The sequence below is a fragment of the Protomyces lactucae-debilis genome, assembly GCF_002105105.1.
Source record: "Protomyces lactucae-debilis strain 12-1054 chromosome Unknown BCR37scaffold_7, whole genome shotgun sequence".
NCBI lineage: Eukaryota > Fungi > Ascomycota > Taphrinomycetes > Taphrinales > Protomycetaceae > Protomyces > Protomyces lactucae-debilis.
In genome coordinates, this window is record NW_024467999.1 from 492,866 (window position 1) to 515,575 (window position 22,710).

The 22,710-nt window shown below is 51.4% G+C and overlaps 11 protein-coding genes across 11 annotated transcripts; 6 read left to right on the forward strand and 5 right to left on the reverse strand.

The window, feature by feature from the left end:
- Nucleotides 1-319: 319 nt before the first annotated feature.
- On the reverse strand, nucleotides 320-2,759 carry BCR37DRAFT_366825 (uncharacterized protein). The gene has a single exon (XM_040868286.1). It carries the CDS (start codon nucleotides 2,612-2,614, stop codon nucleotides 398-400), a length of 2,217 nt encoding a protein of 738 aa, XP_040726163.1. The 5' UTR covers nucleotides 2,615-2,759; the 3' UTR covers nucleotides 320-397.
- A 31-nt stretch (nucleotides 2,760-2,790) lies between these two features.
- BCR37DRAFT_283982 (uncharacterized protein) lies at nucleotides 2,791-3,720 on the forward strand. Its single transcript, XM_040866840.1, has one exon. The coding sequence runs from the start codon at nucleotides 2,898-2,900 to the stop codon at nucleotides 3,510-3,512; it is 615 nt and encodes a 204-aa protein (XP_040726164.1). The 5' UTR covers nucleotides 2,791-2,897; the 3' UTR covers nucleotides 3,513-3,720.
- Nucleotides 3,721-4,469: 749 nt separating this feature from the next.
- On the forward strand, nucleotides 4,470-6,759 carry BCR37DRAFT_378883 (uncharacterized protein). Its single transcript, XM_040869144.1, has one exon. The coding sequence runs from the start codon at nucleotides 4,601-4,603 to the stop codon at nucleotides 6,428-6,430; it is 1,830 nt and encodes a 609-aa protein (XP_040726165.1). The 5' UTR covers nucleotides 4,470-4,600; the 3' UTR covers nucleotides 6,431-6,759.
- Nucleotides 6,731-7,231, reverse strand: BCR37DRAFT_346214 (calponin homology domain-containing protein; the record flags this gene model as incomplete). Its single annotated transcript, XM_040867677.1, has 1 exon — nucleotides 6,731-7,231. One exon carries the CDS (start codon nucleotides 7,229-7,231, stop codon nucleotides 6,731-6,733), a length of 501 nt encoding a protein of 166 aa, XP_040726166.1.
- Nucleotides 7,232-7,379: 148 nt separating this feature from the next.
- Nucleotides 7,380-9,169, forward strand: BCR37DRAFT_378885 (uncharacterized protein). The gene has a single exon (XM_040869145.1). It carries the CDS (start codon nucleotides 7,483-7,485, stop codon nucleotides 8,749-8,751), a length of 1,269 nt encoding a protein of 422 aa, XP_040726167.1. The 5' UTR covers nucleotides 7,380-7,482; the 3' UTR covers nucleotides 8,752-9,169.
- BCR37DRAFT_339886 (Alpha/beta knot methyltransferase) lies at nucleotides 8,767-9,594 on the reverse strand (the record flags this gene model as incomplete). The annotated part of the gene is made up of 1 exon (XM_040867345.1): nucleotides 8,767-9,594. A coding segment is annotated over one exon (828 nt), but the record flags the coding sequence as incomplete, so codon positions are not given.
- Nucleotides 9,595-9,989: 395 nt separating this feature from the next.
- On the reverse strand, nucleotides 9,990-10,616 carry BCR37DRAFT_366841 (mitochondrial import protein Pam17; the record flags this gene model as incomplete). The annotated part of the gene is made up of 1 exon (XM_040868287.1): nucleotides 9,990-10,616. Exon 1 carries the CDS (start codon nucleotides 10,596-10,598, stop codon nucleotides 9,990-9,992), a length of 609 nt encoding a protein of 202 aa, XP_040726169.1. The 5' UTR covers nucleotides 10,599-10,616.
- A 999-nt stretch (nucleotides 10,617-11,615) lies between these two features.
- BCR37DRAFT_345883 (major facilitator superfamily domain-containing protein) lies at nucleotides 11,616-12,995 on the forward strand (the record flags this gene model as incomplete). Its single annotated transcript, XM_040867644.1, has 1 exon — nucleotides 11,616-12,995. The coding sequence occupies one exon, from the start codon at nucleotides 11,616-11,618 to the stop codon at nucleotides 12,993-12,995; it is 1,380 nt and encodes a 459-aa protein (XP_040726170.1).
- A 1,968-nt stretch (nucleotides 12,996-14,963) lies between these two features.
- BCR37DRAFT_392322 (uncharacterized protein) lies at nucleotides 14,964-16,841 on the forward strand (the record flags this gene model as incomplete). The annotated part of the gene is made up of 1 exon (XM_040871134.1): nucleotides 14,964-16,841. One exon carries the CDS (start codon nucleotides 14,964-14,966, stop codon nucleotides 16,839-16,841), a length of 1,878 nt encoding a protein of 625 aa, XP_040726171.1.
- A 1,245-nt stretch (nucleotides 16,842-18,086) lies between these two features.
- Nucleotides 18,087-19,385, reverse strand: BCR37DRAFT_386864 (uncharacterized protein; the record flags this gene model as incomplete). The annotated part of the gene is made up of 1 exon (XM_040870486.1): nucleotides 18,087-19,385. The coding sequence occupies one exon, from the start codon at nucleotides 19,383-19,385 to the stop codon at nucleotides 18,087-18,089; it is 1,299 nt and encodes a 432-aa protein (XP_040726172.1).
- Nucleotides 19,386-19,545: 160 nt separating this feature from the next.
- On the forward strand, nucleotides 19,546-22,648 carry BCR37DRAFT_287212 (component of IIS longevity pathway SMK-1-domain-containing protein). The gene is made up of 2 exons (XM_040866847.1): nucleotides 19,546-19,775; nucleotides 19,841-22,648. The coding sequence occupies exons 1-2, from the start codon at nucleotides 19,653-19,655 to the stop codon at nucleotides 22,541-22,543; spliced, it is 2,826 nt and encodes a 941-aa protein (XP_040726173.1). The 5' UTR covers nucleotides 19,546-19,652; the 3' UTR covers nucleotides 22,544-22,648.
- The last annotated feature ends 62 nt before the right edge of the window (nucleotides 22,649-22,710 follow it).

Below are 22,710 nucleotides of genomic sequence, written 5' to 3' on the forward strand. Positions count from 1 at the left end.
CAATCGGAGTGCTCGCGAAATTACACGTACTGCAAAGGTGGTGATCAGGGTCATTCGCACTATACAAAATCGACAGCGTACTTCAATTGCTCATTACTTCCAAGATGCAGCCGCCCATTCGGACCCAGAATGTACTGGACGCCACTCCTACATCTTTTTTGATGGCCGTCCAGGTGTTGTGCAGGTTGATAAGACTGCAGACTCGTGCGCCGCCACCACTCCTCAGCCAGCTGAATGCGAGCCACTTTCCTTGACAAATTGAGCTGTCCATGTTGAGCTTCTATAGTTTGGCATTCACTACAGTTGTATGAAAGCAAGCATTGTTAGCAAGCGGAAGTAGAAATACTTAAAGGCCCGTGGCTCATTCAGGACCGTCAAAGATGCATATATTATCTACTCAGCTAGTGATGGGTACTACACTCTTGTGATGACCAGGAACTTGACCAAGAAGCGCATGAATCTTCGGTACGAGGCCAACACGTTCCACTATCGGCGCCGTTTCGCGATCCATGTACAACGCATCCAAGTCAGTCACCTCTGATAAACGCGACTTGGTATCACTGTGCAGACTACTCTTGTCGTCTCTTGCCAAAGCTGGCAATACACCCCGTTGTCCGAAACTACTCGCTGAGTCTGGTATCCTTGCTGTTTGGCGCTGTATGCTCAACGGCTGGCTGATGTCAGATTTGCGTAACGGCCCCAGGATTGGCATCGAGGCGAACCAAGCACCAACATGAGTCCCGACAAAGAGACAGCGCAGTAGTCCCAACAGGGCGACAAGCACCCAAACGCCTAAAAGAATACCTGCTGTGATTGCTTCCTGTTTGATGCTCTTTCGCCATAGTTTTGCGACTTTTGCCAAGATGGAGGTGATGCCCTCCGAGACAGATTGACCTGGTGATTTGTCCATTAATGCATCGTCGCCTGCTAGCTGTAGCATGAGCGTTGACGCAGGGACCACCGGTAGATTGATGTGCGCCTGTTCATGGACCCACGTCAAACCAGTCTCGATACCCCTGATCTTGACGAGAAGGAGGCAGTTGAAGACAGACAAGATGGGCTCGTACAGAATCGTTCCGCCAAATGTCACCTTAAGTGTCTCAATCAATGTGTCTGTAAACACATTAAGCGTCTGATTGACTGTCTCAGTGCCAGTCGTCACCCAACCCAACAAATCATTATTCAGCTCTCCTTGTAGCGTGCCAATCTGCACATTCGTGTCATTTGCCCACGCTGTTGCTTTGGAAGACAAAAGGGCTTCTACCTGCGCAGTCACCTGGCCTGCTGACTCTGCCAGATCTGGGGTTGCAGACTGCAGGCTATGCAGCATGATGGCTTGTAGTGCACAACTCAATAAACCAGCAATTGCTAGAAGCAAGACAAATGCCGCTGGCCCATGCGAGACATATGCCACCCACCAACGCACGAGTTGACGACTGCGAGGATGACTTGTGCGAGTCAACTTCGTTGTCAATTGGTATTGAAGCGGGTGTGTTGCAATAAGGAGTCGTTCAAGTGGGTCTGCGTCGATTTCTTTGCTCAGCGCAGCAGCCATGTGTGCGTGACGATTGAGCGTGCGCCATTGCCAGACTGCAAGACCGGCAAAGAAGAGTGCAATGAGTGCAGCAAAAACGATAAGTAGAGCAAGGATGATGTGGTAAGTCTTCATGACGCCATCCACTACATCATCAAAGGTCTCATCCAGCGCTGCTTCTGCACAGAAAGAGAGCGTTTCTTTGGAGGGTACGGGTAAGAGGCTTTTGTTGAAGGCAAAATTGTCGAATCGTGCGTCCACAAGTATCTTGAGCTGTTCAAAGGGAAGGCGAATCACTGCATCTGTCGCATTTTGCACGGCGTCCAAATTCAATGCAGAACGCGCTTTGTCGAGACCTTGATCGAATGATGAGGGTATCTGAAAATCCTGCAGAGGCGCAAGAGGAATAGCAACGGTTGGGATATCAAGCTTTTGGCCGAGGAACGCGCTTGCTTTTTCAATGAAGCCTGCGACTTTGTTGATGGCTGAATTGGCGTCTGTCGTTGCCTCTTGGATGTCTTCGCCGAGAGCCTTCAGTGTCGAATTGAGCACATTGCCGATCGTCTCTACTGCGTCCAGCACGGCACCAATGGATCCTTCGACCGCTAGTTCCAGAAGACAGATGTAGGTCGACTTGAAGGTATTGATGAAGAAGAGCACAATCTCCTCTACAGCTGTTAAGAGCCCCTGCAGTACTGCAGCTACTGCCGTCACTGAAGCATCAATCGAGATGGCGACCAGTGAATTAGCGCCCCGAGCAACATAGTGCGGAACAGAGAGTGCCGTGCTCGCCGTTACCTCAAGTGCAGAACAAGCAGCTTGAACCTGCTCACGACCATCTTCCAGCTGCCCGCGTAGACTAGAAGCAGCAATAGCCAGACGCACTGCAACCAAAATCAGTAGCACCGTCCACTGATTGAGCCAAACTTGACTAAGTCGCGCACCCAGACCCAGGTACGGTTTTGGTAGTGATTCCTTGCGCTGTTCCGGTTGAAGATACGGATTGCCCAGTGCTTCATTGAGATTATAGAGCGCTTCGTTGCTGAACTCGCGCGCATGCTGGTGCAGAGGCCTGCTCATGCTCCAGCGATGCTAAGAGGGAAGTCGATACAATTCCAGCAGCGCGTCGTAGACGACAAGAGCAAGACGTCTCATGATAAAGCTATGGAGCAGAGTCGGAGCAAATTAAGAAGAATTGCAAGAGAACAAAGCGTGCAGAGTGTAGCGAAAGAGTGGAGCAGGTTTGATTGTAGCAGCCAACAAAGAGATCACGTGAGCCACTTCAACTACGTCCAGAGCTCAAGCTTGACATCATCCTCCAGCGCAGTGTTACAAGCAATTGTTTCGAGCATGTCCAGGCATCATGGATGAAGGCGAGCTCTATCTTTGGAAGGCACCCGAAAGCGAAAAAGAATCACGCAAGCCCTCAGCGCGTCTGAACCTCACTCGACTCTATCGTCTCGATGACCTGGCCTACAGCGTGCGTCGTCAAGATGAGGAAGGCAACAAGATCAATCGACTGTCAAAGACCTATAAGAACCAGATAGCTGCTCTGGGTGTGCTGGGCGGTGCGACCATTCCCTCTGCAACAAGTCGCAAGTATTTGCTAGACCTGCTCCTCTCTGGCGCTGCGCAGCGGGATTTGGAAGGAGGCTACAAGCCCTTCACGCGACTCGAGCTAGATCGCGGATTTACGCTTCGGCCTGGCGCTCTACAAGGATACTCGCGATCCACGATGACAACGGTTGACTCGAGCAGAAAGACAACGGTTCCCACTGCGCAAGCAAAGCGCTCACCAAAGAGTTTAGAACCTGCCACAGCAAGCACAGCAAAGGATGGAGATTCTTCTGATGACGGCAGCAAGTTCAAAGAGCACGACCGCGAGCGGCGGCAGCGCAAGCTGTTGGCAAAGCAAATGAAGAAGCGTGAAAGCGATTTTGCTGGCAATCCAGATACCAAAAGGCAACGAGTTGAATAAGTATTGGATGATTGGCAGGTGCAGTGACTCCTTTGAGTGCTGATGATGTTCCCAGCTAGCACTTGGATGCAAACTGTAACAGCCAAAGTGACTGAAGTGAGTTTACTGTCCGACCTGCTTGCCAATCTACATCACTCTCATTGATAGAAGGATGAACACACCAAGACTGCGACCCAAGCAGCATTGGCGCTGCACTTCTCGGTTGTCCTTATCACGAATGCATGATTGTATTTCAAATCAATCGACAACCATGTATGGTCGATAATTGTGGATGCGTATCTTGGCACCTTGATCGGAGTTGGCGAACATGCGAGGCTTTAGTCGCAGATGGTAAACACAGGGACGCAGTGTAGCTGCAAGTAAGCCTCAAATCGAATGGGAACAAGAGGATAGCGCTCTTGCCAGCTAAGACTAAACTAAAGGTCAGTGTATGAGCACTGACGTGGCAGAGAGATATCAGCGGAAGCAAGACGAGGCCGACAAGCAGTCGTTGCATCTCCAATGCAGGACGTGGAGCAAGTTTGGTAAGGAGATCGATCGGCTTCCTGCAGTTTTGTGCCGACATAGTTGAGCTTGATCTTACCTTGCTCAATCAGGAATGGAGTGTGATGGTTCTTCATTTCGTCAAGCTCAAGAAGGCGCTCTATGGACTGAAGCAAGCCAGCAAAGCATGGAATGATGAGATGCACGCTACTCATCACACCTGCTACACGCTTCTGCGATGCAAATTTCCTGATTGGCACTTTACGCGCATAGATGGGGTTTGTCCTCGTCGCTCTTGACTGAGCGCTCTTTGCGAGAAAACAGAATCGAGCCCGTCGGTATGTCAATTGAGCAGCACATAGATCAGTAGTCAACAATGTACTCCGATCACATAGATAGTAATGAATAGCATTTCCAATTGTGTGTTGGATCTCTCATTTGCCTGAAGGGAAAAGATTTGGTGCCACAGAGACCACCATACGTGTGCTACACCAGCTCTACTACACTTGCCATCCATGCTGACAGCTTAACTCCTTGCTGAGATCTCCGAGAACTTCCCTCAGTCTCTGCGCTCCGCTTGTTAGAGGTAGACACATAGCTGCATCATGTGTGGACGCTTCGCACAAAGCTTTGCAGCTGATGAGATTGCTCAGCACCTCGCCAATGTCGACCTAGCCATTGACGAATCGCGAGACATGCAAGCGCTCCATCCCTCATTCAACGTCGCTCCGACCACAACGCAAGCAGTCTATCGACGCGATCGCACAAGCGAGCATGAGTTCGGTGAGGGACACACGGCAGGTCACGTCACCAAGCATGTCCTGCAAGGCATGCGTTGGGGACTCATTCCATTCTGGACGAAGCGCGCTCCTGATACAGCTGGTCAACTCAAGACAATCAATTGCAGGGATGACTCACTCAAGGAGAACCGAGGCATGTGGAACTCGCTCAAGGGTAGGAAGCGCTGTATTGTGCCTGTGCAAGGGTACTTTGAATGGCTCAAGAAGGGAACCACAAAGATCCCACATTTCACGAGGCATACGGATGGTCGCATGATGTTGTTGGCTGGTCTGTACGATACTGTGCAGTACGAAGGTAGTGAGGAGGTCATCCGAACCTTCACAATCGTCACGACTGCCGCGAATGACAAGCTAGCCTGGTTACATGACCGTATGCCATTGATTCTCGACAAGGAAGAGGCAAAATGCTGGCTAGATGAAGATGCATGGACGCCAGAGCTTGTTAGAATGCTCAAACCCTTTTCAGGGGATCTCGACTGCTATCAGGTGCGCAAAGAGGTTGGCAAAGTCGGCACGAGCTCTGCAGAATACATCATTCCCATTGATTCAAAGGAGAACAAGTCAAACATTGCCAACTTCTTCAACAAGTCACCCGTCAAGAGTGCCAAGAGCAATGGCTTGACGGAGAACAATGCGCCAATGCCTGACATCAAACACCCCATCCACGCTAAGTCCAAGGGGGTAGAAATCGTCCCAGAAGGTGACTTGCCCTTCCAGTGCGTTCCTTCCAACCTTGAGTCTCGGCCACTCGAGACAATTGATGTCTGGACAACAAATATTCAAGCGAAGCATTCCGGTAGACTATTCAAGTTTATTGCGAGTACGCTTCGCCAAGATGACAAGGTGGAGCTATCCCATCTCAAGCGTATGCGTCCACTTGAAGGCCAGAATAAACGCGTCAAACTTGAAGAGGGAACCACTGCCAGACCTCAACAAGTCCAAGCAATCTTGTGCAGCACAGAATGCAAGACACAAGCAGAACTTCAGGCGCTCTTGACTGCCCAGGGATTAGGGTATGAACTTGAGAGGTGTGCTGTTCCTAAGTATCCAGCTCTGACGCTCCAGCAGCTCGAAGACTGGCAAAAACACTGGCCACTCAACTGGCGACCACCATCGCAACGTAGGGTTGTCATGACGCAGCAGGATCTGGCAACCTACGAACCAGTCATGGAACAACTCATGGCATTTGCGCGTCAGCAAGCAGAGGAACATACACAAGAACTGCCAATTGCAGCCATTGCATGGGATCCAGTCAAGCAAGTCGAGATTGCACGCGTGTCTGATAACCGCTCATCGGCTGCTCACCCACTCAAGCATTGCATTTTGGATCTCGTTGCAAGTGTCGCTGCACATGAAGTGGCTCGACGTCTCGAACCAGGTGCGAGCGCTTCCCTTGGCTATCTCTGCTCGGGTCTGTATATTTTCGTCACACATGAACCATGCACGATGTGTTGCATGGCGCTTCTTCACTCTCGGGTTTCACGCGTCTTTTATGCAAAAACGATGCCTAATACAGGTGCGTTTGAAAGCAACTATGGATTACATTGGCGACAGGAACTCAACCACCGATTCCAAGTGTTTGGCGGTTGGCTACAAGAGCGTGCCGACTACATTGACCCTGATGCGTATGTGTGAAACAATATTTCTTTAATCCCTTGCGAAAGCAGGCGCTGACCCGATAGCGGCATAGAGGAGCGCGTTGTCGACTTGGAGGCAGATGTGGCGTTGGAAGAGGAATTGTTTGGCAATCACCCACCGAGATCGTTTGCGCAAAGTGAATGCCCGGAAAAAGCAGAAGAAGAGGTTGAGAAGAAAGAGGAGGACATCAAGCCGATACAGCATGCAGTTTCGCAACCACGAAGGGCGCGCGCAGCATTGAAGAGGCGCGAACCGAAAATGACGGATTTCTTCCATACATAGAGCATAGTATCTTCTTTAGTGAAAGTTGCCCGCTGGATCGCGTCTGCTGCCACGCAAGACATTGGTCGAGCCATTGTGCTTGCCGTACTGCAATGTATTAACATGATTCTTGGCTTCGTTGAGCTGTTCAGGTGTAAATTCCATTGTCCTGGAAGTCGCAAGCTTTGGTCCAAGAACAGGCGCATCCAAGCCACCCTTTTGCACTGCAAACCTAGAAAAGGTATGGATCGCTTGAACGACTTGAAAGACGTTCTTGCGCTCAAACAGATCAATCGTCTGGAAAGTGTCTTGCGGCGGCATGCCAAGCCGCGATGAAAAGGCCAGGAACTGGCTGATATTTTCCATTTGCACAAACGGCATGGAGGATGCTTTGTATTTGCTAGCACCAGGTGACACCTTGTTGACGAGCTTGCACAGCGCTACGCCATCCTTGAGGCAGTCGCACAGGTCGGCATCCACAGGCTCCAGCCTCTCGCCCAAGACTTGCTCAATCCAATCGCGCGCTTCCTTCTGCATGCTCTCGAAGCGGTCATCGTACTTTGCTTGTGATTTGCGCTTCAGATCGCGGTCAAAGGACATCCGGAGAGGGTGATGCACTTTGGTTGCATTGATGCCAGGTGTCCACTCTTTTTGTGGTTTTGTCTGCGCGCGCGACCGAGACAGGAGACGTCATCCGGGACACCACTTGGTTTTCGAGCTGCTGAGCCGTTGACTCGCTAGAGAAGCTGCCATTGAGCATTGTAGAGTACAGATACTGCACTGCTATAATGCATACATCGCCTGAGCTGAAACAGAGAGCCAGGCCCAATTCTTACGCTGCGCTACATGACGACGAAGACGAGCGCCCTCATACCCCTGCGTCGGACGATACACCCCGAGCGCGCAAGCGCAAAGCCAAGCCAAAGACAAAGCGCGTTGCTGTCCGAGATAATGCGCCGCCTTCGGCGCTCTCTCAACTAGCTTGGTCTGCCGTCTCCTTCACACTTGATATTCTAGGGCGTGTTTTGACACTCCTGAAATGGCCCATTGCTTTTGTCTTGTGCCTGTTTATCGGCCGCTTTGCCTTCTACAAGTCACTGAGTCTGATTGTTTCAACTGTTCAGTATCAGACGCGAGCCTCTATCTGCGCTCTGCCTCTCGCCAGTAATGTCATCCAGGTCTTTGCGCCTGAGTTTTGTCAGCCTGCTGCGCCGATAGACTTTGCTTCCCTCGTCAACATGCAGAAATCAGCCGTCTCAGTGCCAACGTACAGTGGATCTATGCCACTCCAGCTGAAAAAGGCCGAGTTGGCAACGCGTGACCTACGTGCTGTGCTGCAAGCGTCAGAGCTGAGCTGTAAGGATACCCTGGACGCTGCCCTTGGATCGTTCGGTGACCATTCTCGCGTTGCTGGACGGGCCATTCAACAGACCGTTGTGCGTACCAATGGTTTACTAGATGCTAGTCTTGCCACCAACGAATGGGCCATCAAGGCGCTGAACCAAATTGAAACAAATAGTGGATTGACTGGGATGATTCCCTTTGCTGGCAGTATGAACACACGAGAAGGTGTGCGCAAGACGTATGTTGCTGCCATGAACTTTTTGAGTGAGGAACTCAAACGTCTGGTTTTGTCGAATGATCAGGCGTCGCTAGCGCTGGAGAATCTGGAGGAAGACTTGCACACCATTTCCTCTATCATGGAGCTCGAGAAGCAGCTACAGACTGAGGAACGCCAAAGTCTGAGCTCCCTTTGGAGTCTTCTTGGTGGCAACCGAGCACAAAAACGCCTCTTCAAGTCAAACATGGCGACATTGCAAGAATTCGAGGCTGATCGCAAGCACAACAGGGAGCTGGTTGCTAGGACTTCTGTTGCACTCGATAAGATGATTGTGCAAGTGGAGGAGTTCAGGGATAAGGTAGCAAGACCTGGATTGCTGGATGATGAGATTCCAATTGAGCTTCACCTGAATGCCATTCGAATGGGCGTGGACGAGTTGAGGGGAGCCAAGACCTTACGGCAAGAGGCTGAGAGCGAAGCGAGCTTGTTAGACTAGCAGTGTAGATCACCCTAAAAGCTGATGAAGCAGGATTGCAGCGGCTACACCAACGTTGAGTGACTCCACAGTTGTGTCTATCCGTGCAGGCGAGGCAATGGAGGTCAATGTCGTGCAAGCAGCCTTCACATTGGTGCGCAGACCACTACCCTCGCTGCCTAGAATCAACAGCACAGGTGTCTTGCGATCCTTCAACGCTTTCACTTCAGTCAATCTGTTCTTGACGCGCAATAAAGCTGCCTCTTCACGACCGACCGTGGCGACACAGCGCCACCCATTCTTGCGGCTCTGCTTGATGAAGGAGACGACCGAGTCTGCATGTAGAATCGGGACAAATTCGCTCGCTCCACTAGAGACTTTGACGACAGTGGGCGTGATGGAGCAACAATTACGAGCAGAGAGGACGACGCCTGCACAGCCAAGAAAGTACGCAGATCGCAGGATGCTGCCCATGTTTTGCGGATCGGTGACTTCGTCTAATAGTACATAGACTGGTGGAGTGTCTACTTCCGCACCAGAGAGTGCAAGAGATGCGCTCATTGGGTCTTGATTGGCAAGAATGGGTCGCCAGCCTTGGTCTTTGTCACCTAGTCCTTGGACGAGAAGCCTTGGCAAATCGCTACACGACAAAACGATGTTGTTGTGTGGCTTCCCAAGCGACATGCGATCAAGCTCGTTACGAGACTTTCGAAGGACTTCGAGGTTGCTCTTTCTCGCAGCTGCAAGGATACTCTTGGAAGTCACTGATTCTTGATGGACTTCGGCATTGAACACATTATAGATTGTTCGTTTCTTAGATCTGATTGCAGCAAGTGCAGCATTGGCACCATATAAATAATGTAGCCCACCTTGCTGATGCTGAAGTCCGTCGGTGCCAGCACTTGCACTGGGTTGCCGTGGTGCATACAGACCAGGTCTGGGAGAAGGTCTCAAATTTTCAAGCGCTTGGCGAGGCGAGTCGCGACCCGGGCGTCGGGTCCCAGCATAATCAGAGTAAAGCTTTAATAGATGAGAGGCCCTAGATGCAGTAGGACAAGTACATAGAGTCTTGTGAGCCCAGCCTAGAGAAAGCATGCGTGGTTGGCAGGGAAGGTCGCAAGTGCGTTTTATGTCTTGCGAAATTTCACATCCAGGGCTCGGCAGTCGATGACTCGAAGGCTTGAAGCGATTTCAGACGCCAGGCAAGGGGAATGATTCGCTATACGCTATACTAGGATGCATGATGCATGAGAAGCACACTAGAGATTGTACTCTGATTTTCTCTTGAAAATGCGAATGTCACGCAGCCAGCGACGGTACTCGTGGAGACTTCCAACCTTTTCGCAGTAGAAATCTGGGAGCGGATTGCTAAAGCTCTGCTTTGCAGGCGACGGGCGTACCCGCTTGATGTGCTGGTAAAATTCTCTCTCTCGTTCTTCAATCAGACTTTGCTTCTTGCGATGCACTAACTTCCAGCCGGCAGCGCCAAACGTGGGACCTAGAAGCCAGCCAAGCGCCCCGCATCCAACTGTCGCACCTCCATATACGAGCAGAGGATCTAGCCCAAGTACCAATTGCGATGGATCAATCTCGAGGGTAGCAAAGTATGAAAATCCACCAACAAGTCCAAAGAAAGCGGATGGAACAGAAGCGACCAGTTCCGCTCGATGTCTTTGCTTGCGAAGGTGGAGATAGTCGTTCCAAGGAAGCTTAGTGTGTTCTGGTAGCTGCTTCACCTCTGCATCCGAGGGATTGTCGGACAGCTTTGCACTTGCAGTCCCGGTTGATTGGGTCGCATTCATCCTGATTTGCGCATTGGCCCGCATCAAACTTGTAGCGAGCCTCAATGAGCTCCGTTGACTGTGCATCTCTATATCAGCTGCCCTTCACTAGCTGGAGTCTTGCTAAAGCCTGTGCTGTTGTGCTAAGTTGGTTCCCGAAAAGCGCGACAGGGCGACTGGATCACACGCTCTGACAGTCACAAACACTTCAAGAATGTCTATCGGTTGTGCTTTCCATACTGACACCCATCAATAATGCTGCTCGCTATACGTTCACCATTTAGGCTCACAACCATGCTCTGGCCATGAGTGACTCCCGGAGTCTCTCGCCACGAGACGCTGTATCCTCGGCGAGAACCGACTTGCTTGAGCTCGTGCACTGCCACACCCTCAAATTGGTGTACGTCATGCAAAGCTTTTACGGTGTATGCTTGCTCATGCTATGTATGCGTTCCCAGAAGATGCTCTGAAGAATGGTCTGCATATAAATCAGGATCTAAGTCAGTCAGTCGCTCTTCATACATCCTTTGAAACGAGCGCGAATGTACAGTGTGTATGTTGCGACAAAGTTTCCGACTGGCAGTGTGTGGCGACACTCACAACTTTGCTTGGGCAGATCCTTGCCCTCTGCTGGGCTGTTGCCGAACCTACCAGTGCATGCGCAGCGGTCTCAGCCCGGTTAGATCAAAATGCACCTTTTTGAAGTGGTCATACTGTCGCATCTGTTCAGTCTCGCTTCTTCGGGTACAGGTGGGCTTGTGATAAATAAAAGGTAGGACTTCCCAGTCAGTCTGTTCTGCTGCTTGTCCACACTCTCCTGGTGAGGCTTGATTCGAGGTACAGTCGTTGACAATGTCCAAAGCACAATCGCAACCCCAACCGTTGCACGTCACGAGCTCAAATACAACAACGTCTGAGAGGTCCCTCGGCGATGAGTCACAAGAAAGGAAAATCAATTACGATGACCCTTCACGCGCCTGGCTGCGTTCATTACACGACGACGCTGCGTCAATAGATACGTTCGACGATTTCATCAAAGTTTCTAATAACGTTCGCGTCCTGAATAAGTTCATCGATGTGACCGGCAAGCACGACAGATATTTTATGGGACGCTATCAATGGTCTCTTTGGACGCTCTGTGGATTCGGTTGGCTTGCTGATCAAATGCTCTTGCAGATGCTTGCTCTGATTCAGACTCAAGCACAAGCCGACCTTGGATACAGCACAACCAAGGCTGGTGGTATCACATCGTGCTATTTTGCTGGTCTTGCAATCGGCGCGAGTTTCTGGGGTATCATGTCTGATGTATGGGGTCGTAAGCCAGCCTTCTTGTGCACACTATCTACTGCTGGCCTCTTTGCAATCTTCCTTGGTGCGCAGGCCAACTACGCTGGACTTTGTGCAATGGCTGCATTGATGGGCACAGGTACCGGTGGCAATTTGCCTCTTGACGGGGCCATCTTTCTCGAAGCATCGCCAGGTAATGTTCAACGCATGCTGATGCTTCTTTCCGTCTTTTGGAGCATTGGTCAATTGATTGCAAGTTTGGTTGCTTGGGGCTTCATTGGGTATCCAGTGGACCAGTCCTGGCGCTACACTTGCTACACCCTTGGCTGCATCGTTATTTTCATGTTCATCTGTCGCTTCCTCTTCCCCTTTGAGGAGAGCCCTAAGAACTTGTTGGCAAATGGTAAGCCCACACAAGCTATTGCCAATCTCAACAAGATTGCAAAGCTCAATAAAAGACCTGAGCGTATTGAGATTGGAGACTTGAACTTGACGGAGAACAGTCTGGGTTCAAAATCCTTCTCAGGTACCGACGTCACGACAATGGACATTTTGCGTGCAAATTTCAGGGACTTTGACTTTCAGCGAGTCAAATCACTCTTTGCCACGAAAAAGATGGCAGCGACGACTATCATCGTTTGGCTGCTTTGGATCTTCATTCAAGTGGGCTACTCATCATTCAACGCCTTCCTTCCGCGTTACTTGCAAGAAAAGGGTGTTGGCGCAGGCAAGACCATTGATGAGACGTATCTGGAGTATGTCATCATTTCGGTTTGTGGATTGCCGGGTTCGTTCCTTGCACTTGTGATGGTCGAGATTCCTTATGTTGGCAGGAAAGGTACCATGGCTATAGGCGCTGCTGTTGGAGCAGCAAGTCTCGCCCTGTTTGCCAAGCTTAAGTCTAGTGGTGGTCAGCTCGCAGCAGCGTGCATACAGTCATTCATTCAGAATGGTCTATTCTATGCCGTTCTCTACGCCTACTCACCGGAAGTCTTCCCGACCGCCGTTCGCGGCACAGCCGTGGGTCTTGCGAGTATGCTTGCCCGTGTCTTTGCTGTTTGGGTACCTGTTTCAACAGGTGCTTTACTCGAAGTCTCCACGGACCTACCGCTCATTATTGCGGCTGTCTTCTTTGGACTTCTTGTGCCACTCAGTTTGGCATTGCCTATAGAGACGAAGGGCAGACAAGCCCTTTAGGCTAGACACTTGTAACATACGAATTTAGAATTGAATGGAACCTCAATGATTATGGTGTGACTTGCAGCCAGCTGGCCCTTGTCTCGGAAGACATAGAAGCCCGCTAGCCCAGGTGTTGCACTTGTTCACTGTACAGTCTCATGTACTGCCCTAGCTTACCCGAGCTGCGAGATGTTGTGTAGAGACAAGAAGCATTGCCGTTTTGGCCCCACTGAACCGGCAAGACCGCAGTGTTTCTCGTTTGCATCGTCATGTGGGTCGCCGTTGTAAGCGAAATCAGATCCTGCACGCACTGACGCGCGTACAATTGCCAAGTTCTTGATCTTCACCTGATTCTTCGGCCCCCCCAACTTTAGTCTCAAGCTCCCCAAGGCTATGGATGGCTATATGGTCACGGACCCTATGCTCTGAGGGCGAAGCATGACGATATTTGCCGCTACACTCGGACTCACCGTCTGCTTTCGTCATCTGCACGGTGCACCAACGCTACAATCTCTTGGTAGGTACGATGCTACGGACGGCATCTATCGAGCCGGGTGGGTTCAAGCTGTCTTTCCTAAGCCCCGATCTAGAGCACAGACCTTTGTCGTACATGTACACTGTGCAGCACAGGCCGCGTCTCAGGTATGCCAGCTCGGGCCTGGCTGATACAACGGCAGGTAAGCCGGGTTGAAGTTTGAGATTGAGAAGTCCTTCAGGGCTGCTCTGACTCTGAAAGTCTTTGTCCAAGATGAGCGTTGGGCGAAAGAAGTGACTCTTGTTTGTGAGTGTCTTCGAGATTTGCGATATTGCTCCAATTGGACAGATAAGGTTGAGATGTGGCACGGGCTGACTGCATCGGAGGCTGGCATTGGCTCGGAAATAGACCAGGTGTTTCAGATGACACACAAAGATTTTGGTTCCTAGTGGGAGACTGGTAGGCTGGTAGTGCCACTGGTAGCCTGTGGTAGGGCTGCACGGTCTGCACATGACTCAGCTAGTGTCGGGGTGGACTGGAAGTAGAAGCCCGATGATGCCATGGCGCTGGACATCGTCATGACATCTGAACATCATCGAGTCGTCTCTTCAGGGGCCACACTATGTCTGCCTCTGGCAGCTCGATATTGACAACAGACTCGACAGGAGGAGATTTGGCATAGCACACATGAGGTATAGAGATGACAGAGATGACAGAGCCAGTGCTAGGGTGATTGTGCTTTCGGTGGCCTACTTCCTTTTGCTTTTGGCAGCACAAGTGGCTCATGTCTAAAGACCCCTCATCTGTTCATCTCTTCGAGTGTCAAGACAGTCCTCGGACATCTGATTGTAGCATCGATACCCCGTTGTCTCGAATGTGAAATTGCCAGGTACAGACTCAATTTGACCTCGGTTGCGGACTGCCAAAGTCGCGATACCTGCCAAAGCAATGACCTTACCTCTGAGCCAATAGATAGTAGATGCAGTGCGTCTTCCTGAGCAACGTGGCATGTCAGTAGCTGTCAGGCCCTTGCACAGTAGACAGAGGGGATCGTCAGCTTCGAGATTCAGCTGCGGTGAGTGCTGAAACACGACGAAAATGGCTGGCGACACGTCAAAATCCCAACAACCAAGAGACCCAAACAGGCCGGCAGCTCAAGGCGAGTCATGGCAGGCAGCAGGCTCGAGCAGCCATCTCGCTTGCTTTCTCTGCCTTGTCTGGTACCGATGGCAGCCTCATCCCTTCGAACAAACCCGAGCAATCCCGGGGTTCTACACAATAAACACTTGAGACAGTCTTGACTCTCTTCTGCTACAACTCTCAAGGCTTTCCCATCGGTCCTGTCAGCAATCAGACACTGCTCACTTACACTCGTTCAGTGAGCCAGCTGGTCCTACACTCCTTCGACAGCGTAGCAACCCCGGCACTTCGCCCTTTTCAGCGACTCGAGCATCTGTCAGGTCTCAGTCATTTCTCAAGGAGGTCAAAATCACATCGCTGCATCAGTCACCATGTCACATTCATTCATCTACAGCCCTCTCGACGAGGCCTTACCACCGCTCTTTGAGCAGGCCGACGATAAGTTTCAGTTTGAACAAATCCGCGACTTTGACGACGAAAGGTGGAGCGCTCGGTGCGCTAGTGTTGTGCGCGACGATCTTATCAGCCAGGCGCCTACAACAATCAGCATCCAGGCTGACCAAGAAGCTGCCTGTGCTAGTTCGCGGGAAAGCTTGGAAGAGGAGAGACCGTTGTCTGCTGGTCTCAGTGCCCGATGCGGACACTCAACTGAGACACTTTCGCTGCGGCGTCCACAGCGCTCCGACAAGGGCCAGACTCGACCCACACAAGCCTTCCATCGTGCATCCAAGGTCACCGTGCAACAAGCGCCGGGCAAGCACAATGAGCAGCAGCAGGCGCTTCATCTGCAGGGGAACCACGGCAACTCGATTTTCTCAAGAAGAGCCTCGACGCCTGCTCAATCGAGTCTCCCCAATCCATCATTGCACTCAGTCAGGCATACTTCTAGCAAGCAGCAGCAGCAGCAGCAAGCTCCCTCATCGCTCCGTCAGAAGCACAAGGCCAAGACTACAGCATCTAGACCACAGAGTGTCACCATGGAGTTTTCACAAAGCTACCAAGGCAACGGCTATGTAGGCCACTCACAACAGCTCATGAGCCCAGCCTCCATTTCCGACGACGCAGACTCAACTGGCTTCTGGTCCGTCGCCGCTTCACCCATGTATCCGACCTTCTCCCGCGACCACTTCCCGAGCCCCGTTACTGCAAAGATGCAGCGCTCTCAATCCACGCCGTATGCCAACGGCGCCTATTCGCAGTCACTACCTGGTGATTTCTTTGACAACTATGGCCTTGGCCAAATGGATGAGCTCTGCGAAGATCCGCTTCAACACCTTGCAACGGCGAACAACAGCTTTTTGGGGTCAGAGACCGGTTATATCATGCCCAGAGGTCGGGCCTCTGGCTACCGTCATCAGTCTGAGAGTGGCCAAGGTGGTCAACACCCTAGTCACTACATGCAACAGTCAAGTCACTTGGCGAGACCTGCGGGCGTGATGCAACGCAAGCGCAAGCCAGCGGCGCTCAACACCAACCTCGCGCCTAGCGCTTTTCCAGCAAGCTGCCGGACTGCTCCACTCGAGCGACCTGTTGTGCGTCCTGACTTTTCATCAAAGCGCTCCTTTGAGGAGTATGAGAGCATCATCTCCTTTGAAGCGTCACCCATCACACAGCAAGTCTCCACCCCTGTGAGCAAGCGCTCGCGATCAGCATTCAACACACCGGGCAGCAACACGAGCGCCGATTACTACGAGGACAGTTCAAGTTTATCACCGGAGCTACTATGGATGCCAGCCTGTGAGCCTACTGATGTACAAGGCTTGGGTCTTGCTGGACAGCTCAATCCGTACATCGTTTCACCAAGATTGCAGGGAGACTTTTTGACTTCGCCAAGCTTGGATGCTGCATTTGTGTCACCAGACTACTTACACAATGGCTTTGCCATGCCTCAAGCACCCATATCACCTAGCCATACCTCAAACGGCAAGCAACGCTTTGTGCATGCGCCACAAGTGCCTTCATCACCCACCAACTCGCGGCATACATTTGAGAGTCCTCAACGGCCTCGCACAGTACCTTACAGTGTTCAAGGTAGCCCACTCTCTACAAAGCGCAGTGGCAATCGTCGTGACTCATTCCCATCTGCACGAGGTGGCATCCCTGCTGGTGCGGCCAAGGAGCTCTCTTTCCGCAACTTCACTGCAAAGGACAAGAGAATCATTCTCTCTGGCGTGGCACCGAGTGGCTCAGCAAAGAAGCCAGTATCAGCGAAGGAGTCTGAGAATGCTTCCGTCAAGGCGGAAGCTTGATTTGGCTGTTGGGGTTTCCTTCCTCTTCTTGTTCTCTTTCCAGCGCTAGCACATTCATTTTCTTCATGACGGACTTTCATCTTCGCTTTGCAAGCGTCGCGGTATGTAGGCTATTTTACTAGATACAAAAATCACACTGCCTACAAGCTCATGTCCTGGTGCAACTGACTCTTGCCTGAACTTGCCTGCACTGGTCAAGACTCCAGTGATCCTGAGAGAGTCTCGAAAGCTGACTCGCGGGCAGCCATGCAAGTGTTCAGACGACCTCTTTCCATGTTCCATCTGGTCTCTCTTCTCCTGCTGCTTGTCAAAGGGGACCTGAAAAGTCTGCTTATGCCATGCGAGCGTCATACACAGTTGGAGACAACGAGCGTTTTCTGACACGGACAGGCCGCCCTGGCCTCAATCCCCCTCCCTGTCAAAAAGTGGCGACAGTGTAGCAGTGTCTATCTTTGGGCTTATAGACTCTTTTTTCGTGGTGGTGTGGAGGTTCGAGCACGAAATGTCTCATTGGAACGTGCGGAGCGTCGAGCTCGAATACCAATTGTAAAGTCGACACGTCCCCTTGATGTGCATGATTGCGTGACAACGACGGATGAGCTCATTGAATGAGTAACGATCGTGTAGGTCGTGCTGAGATGCTAGCGAATGGACCTCCCCGGAAACTCGTCAACCTGTAAACTGCATCGTGACAGCGTGCCGTCAGATTGTCGGCCATATTACCTCGTACACCGATGCGTCGTGTCCGCAACAATACACATGCGCTTGGACTGCATTAAGCTTCTACGAAAAGCATCTTCGCGGCTACACGCGTACATTTGCTGTCCCGCGAGGTTACTGGAGTCGTAAGAGCGCATTGACTGTTTGTCGGCAGCTCCGCTTGCCTTCTCGTCTCGTTCGCAGCCATCCACAATCTCGCCAAGCTACCAGCTAGCTGCATGCGCTATCGATGGCATCGCATGTTGATGACCGTGCTGCCAACATGAGACGCATTTGCGACCCGCTATTGAGCGTTGCTGCTTTCGCATGCAATTGCATCTGAGCTCAGGGTGGCCTATGCGGCTCTGATTCGCTTGGCTTGATCACTGCATACCGTCTCCAACTGGTAATATGGAGTATCTTCTGTGTATCTGATGAACAGATGACCATGCTATGTGATGAACGCTCGCTGATACGAATGCTAATGAACCTCCCGGCCATACTATGCGCTAGCCTGTTAACATGAATGCTGCATCATCCAATCCCCTAAGCAGAACGCACATTAGCGCTTATCATACTGCCCCTGAGCCGGGGAGCCGTTAAGAAACAGCCTTCCTCTGCAAAAGCCGTGAAGCGATTCCACTCGAGCTTCAATTCTTCCAACATGGGCAGCTCTGTATCTTCATTGAGAAAGGCTGCTTGTAGTCTGTTGTTGGAGAGATCGAGGGACCGCAATTTTGAAGGTTGTGGCAGCTGTGTGACCTGAAAACGAGAAATCCTGTTTGCATGTAGATTGAGCGAACGAAGACTCAAAGAAGATTGTAAAGCAGTACCGATATCATCCACTTGATTTTCAGACAAGTTCAAGTCCTGCAGGTCATGCATCGCGCTCAATGAAGGCAATGTGCCCTCGAGTGCATTCTTGGCAAGATTGAGCACCAGCAGATGAGGTAGGCGTGTCAAAATGTCAAAGACGTTCATTTCCAGCTTATTACCAGCCAGAGATAGAGTTGTCAGTTGTGTCAGCTTGCTCAAGTTGGAGGGTAGCTTTGACAGCATGTTGTTGTGCAGATCGAGCGTTTGTAGCGCTTCAAATGTATCTGCCAGGTCCATCTCAATCTCTGAAATCTCGTTGTCTGCTGCATTGAGTGATTTCAGCTCCACAGCTTCATACCACGCAGCAGAGTCCATGGCCGAGAAGTCAATGACATGATTTGGATCCGGTTTGTACATGTCATACACCTGCCGAGGAATGGCCTGAAGTTCCTTGAAGGCAATCATCAGATGGCCAGACCCTTTCGCTCGTTCAATCGCGCTTTTAATGCCTGGCACGACTTTCGGGGTGAAGCGGGACTGATTGAAGGGGTCTTGTATCCCATCATACGGATTTGGGGTCCTGTCTGCCTGAGTAGGCGTTTCAGATGTCCATGAGCTCGGCAGGGCCGCCCTAGTACGCTGCTCCCCACGCGTAGATTTTGTCAATTCCGCACGAGCTTTTGCAATGTGTTCGCGCAATGCAAGCGACCCTTTTGATTGGGATGCAGATTGAACTGCTTGACCTGAACTAGATGCTCTCAGTGGTGTTTTGGCTGTTTGTGCAGCAGCGAGCGCTATTGGCGGTTGTGAAACAGTTCTTAGGGAGGCAGAGGATGCGGTACCGCGGACACTTTGAGAGAGAGCGTTGATCGGGGCCTTTGATGAGCGTGAAGTCAGCAGAGATGCATGAGACGTTGATTTGCTGAGCACGGATTGAGCTGCTGCAGGGGCGCGCTTGACTCTTGCAGATGGAGAGCGTTCTCGTGGGTTTGGTTCGAGCGATGCAGTCCGCACGGGGATCCTGCTCATAGCGATGGGAAGCAGAAAGTAGGAAACGAGCTGGCTAAGCGATACGAGGCCTACTAGCAGGCAATAGGATGTAGCATCTTAAAGAGAGAAAGAGCAGGTTGAGCTTGTGTTGGTTGTGGTGTCCATTGCAGCTGCGACTTGTCCCGGCACTTGAAGCAGCAGCGACGCGCGACAAAACAGAATCAGCCGGGATACACATACAACTCCCAGCAAAAGGCCGCCCGACACTCCACGGCCAGCCTCGCCTGACCTCAATTGAGCGGGTCGATGGACCCGACCGTGGACGGCGACATAGGGCATGCAGAGACAACAACGCTGCCCGATGCAGAGCTGCTAGACTCCCCGGCGTCGCTTCTACTCGACTCACACGATGTCGATGTCGACCTTAGCGTAAGTGCCCAACCTCCTTCTGTTCGCGTGAATGCGCATCCCTAAGGACAAGACTGACCATATAGCAAGTAAGCGACACGAAGGAGCCAAGGAGGGTCAAAGTGTACGAGATGAAAGGCGACGCATGGCGCGATCGAGGCACAGGCTTCTGTATGGGGCTGATACGCGAAGTAACCTATGCCGGTGACATACAAGAAGAAGGCGATAGTCCTGCAGAGACTCAAATTGCAGAGAATGAGACCGCGCCGACAGATGCGCCGCAGTCGCCGCCATCGCCTGCCCCGCCGCCGCGACAACAAGCGTATTTTCTCGTCAAAAGCGAGGAACTCAAAGATACCATTCTGCTCGAGAGTAAGATTCTTAAGGAGGATCTCTATCAAATACAGCAAAATACATTGATTGTCTGGCAAGAAGTGGACGGTACAGATGTGGCGTTAAGTTTCCAAGAGGAAGCTGGCTGCCTCGAGATATGGAATTTCCTTCGACATGTTCAAAAGACCCTGCAAGGTCAAGCGTGGGAGGGACCTGTAGAGCGGATACAAAACATCAATCCAGATGATCTCTCGGACGACGAAGGTGAGTCTGCGCTCGACCCGATACATTTGCCAGACCCATCCCTTGCCAAGTTGCCGGAAATAGAAGAGCTTGTCTATGCGGCACTTGGCTCGATTGTGAGACGCGAGAATCTTGCAAAGTTCATACTCGGCGAGGACTATGTCGCGAAGCTCGTGACGCTGCTCGAGGTGGCAGAAGACTTGGAAAGCCTACGAGACTTGCATCGACTGTGCAATGTTGTCAAGAGCTTCATCCTCCTCAATGATGCTGCCATATTTGAAAGCATACTACGCGACGAGGTGTTTCTGCAGATTGCTGGCATACTCGAGTACGATCCTGACTTTCCGAACCACAAGGCAGAGCATCGCAAATACCTGTCAGACACGAGCAAGTTCAAGGAGGTCGTTCCTGTCAATGATCCAGAAATCAAGCGCAAGATACATCAGACATTCCGGCTACAATACATCAAGGACGTCATACTGGCCAGAATACTGGATGACCCAACCTTTTCCATCCTCAACACACTCATTTTCTTCAACCAAGTTGACATTGTTCAGCATTTTCAGCATAACGAAGAGTTTCTCGCGGCACTCTTTGGTCTTTTCGACGATCCTAAATCAGATCAGGCTGCACGGCGTGACGACGCTGTCCTGTTTATACAGCAATTCTGCAGCATTGCAAAGACGCTGCAACCACCGGCTCGCACGGCCTTGTACCAGGCTTTTGCGCAAAACGGTCTATTAAAAGTTATTGTCTATTCTCTTTCGACACAAGCACGGAGGCATATCTGCTTGGCTGGCGCTGATATTCTCATGGCGACGATTGATCATGACCCGAAACTGGTTCGCTCTTATATATTGGAGCAACATGGCCAGGGAGAAACGACTCTTGCAGAGACACTTATACAGCTCCTCATTTCTGAGCAAGATCTCGGTATCAAAGCACAGATGATGGAGGCGGTTCGTTTGCTGACTGATCCGTCAGCTGGGCCTCCAACAGATGCGGCTGGACAACCGCATAAACCAGACATGGTCCTTCGTCGGCGAGAAGATCCCGAGACGGAGAAGTTCCTAGAAGTCTTCTATGAACGGCACGTACAGCAGCTCATGTCGCCATTGCTCGAGGCAGGATTTGGCCAAGTTGACACTTTACCCTTTGAGACGTCACAGCTCTACATTCATTTATGCGATTTGCTCTGCTTCTTCATCAGGGCGCACACATTTCACAGCAAGTTCTGGATTCTGTCCACCAACATCTCTTGCTCCATCTCGCAAATCTTTGCTACGCGCGAGAAGCATCTCAAGTTGGCAGCGCTACGATACTTTCGCATTTGCATTGGAGCGAATGACGAATTCTACAACAGACATCTCATCAAGAATCGCCTACTCGATCCACTCGTCACACTACTCCTCACGGAAGGCAGTCGCAGCAATCTCCTTAATTCAGCAGCACTGGAATTCTTTGAGCTCATTAGGAAGGAAGGCATGCGTGGCTTAATTTACAACATTACCGAACACTTCCGTGAGGAGATTGAACGCTGTCCACATGCGGAAACGCTCAAGGGTATCCTTGTCAAGTGGGAGCAATTCGAAGCACCGCCGCCACCACGACCAAGATTACCAACACCTGAGGGCAAACGTGAGAGTCTTGGTGATAAATGGCAGCAAGATGCACAGGAAGCTGCGTACTTTGATGGTGATGACGAGGCACGCGCGATGCGCTCAACGAATATTGCTGCAGGAGTCAAGCGGCCACTTGTGAGCGAAGAGTATGATGCGGATGAGCAAGAGGCTGAAGCGGGTAAGGAGAATGAGCCGGAAGTCTCACCACAAAAGCGGCATTCTGCTGGCCTCCCCGGAGAATTGCAGGATCAGGAAGAGTTGTCCATTACAGAAGCGATTGAGAGCAAACTTGCTCAACGGCAATCGAAAGCAGCCGCAGCCGCAGCAGATGATACAGTCATGGATGGAGTGGTTGCTCAGAGCACAAGTCCAGCACCATCACCGGATGGTCCTGGCTCCATGACGCGCGCAAGACGGGCTGGGAGTCTTGGTGGTCAAAATGCGTCGCCTGACAGGAAGAGCAAAGAGACGACACCGGGCAAGAAGCGCCTCATGTCTTTTACATTTGGCAGGAAGCGGGCGATGAAGCAACAGTCGCAGCCTCAGCAACCACAACAACCTGCCGAGGAGAAGAGCAGCAGCAAGGGGTGAGTACGCGTGATGGGTCGACCTTGTGAGAGATGTCGTATTTGGCGCTCTATGACGTACCATGGGAGCCAAAAGTATAAAGGAAAGTAGCAAGCTGCCTTCATCTAATTCACAGCATTCAGCATCATGAATTTGCCCTCGATCCTCGTGCTAGCGGTATAGTCTTCGCT

What these genes read in the sequence shown, in the direction of transcription:
- BCR37DRAFT_366825 (XM_040868286.1), bottom strand. Translation starts at nt 2,614, where the DNA reads ATGAGCAGGCCTCTGCACCAGCATGCGCGCGAGTTCAGCAACGAAGCG.
- BCR37DRAFT_283982 (XM_040866840.1), top strand. Translation starts at nt 2,898, where the DNA reads ATGGATGAAGGCGAGCTCTATCTTTGGAAGGCACCCGAAAGCGAAAAA.
- BCR37DRAFT_378883 (XM_040869144.1), top strand. Translation starts at nt 4,601, where the DNA reads ATGTGTGGACGCTTCGCACAAAGCTTTGCAGCTGATGAGATTGCTCAG.
- BCR37DRAFT_378885 (XM_040869145.1), top strand. Translation starts at nt 7,483, where the DNA reads ATGCATACATCGCCTGAGCTGAAACAGAGAGCCAGGCCCAATTCTTAC.
- BCR37DRAFT_287212 (XM_040866847.1), top strand. Translation starts at nt 19,653, where the DNA reads ATGGACCCGACCGTGGACGGCGACATAGGGCATGCAGAGACAACAACG. An exon ending in ATGTCGATGTCGACCTTAGC is followed by an intron (nt 19,776 to 19,840) that starts GTAAGTGCCCAA and finishes CTGACCATATAG; the next exon opens with CAAGTAAGCGACACGAAGGA.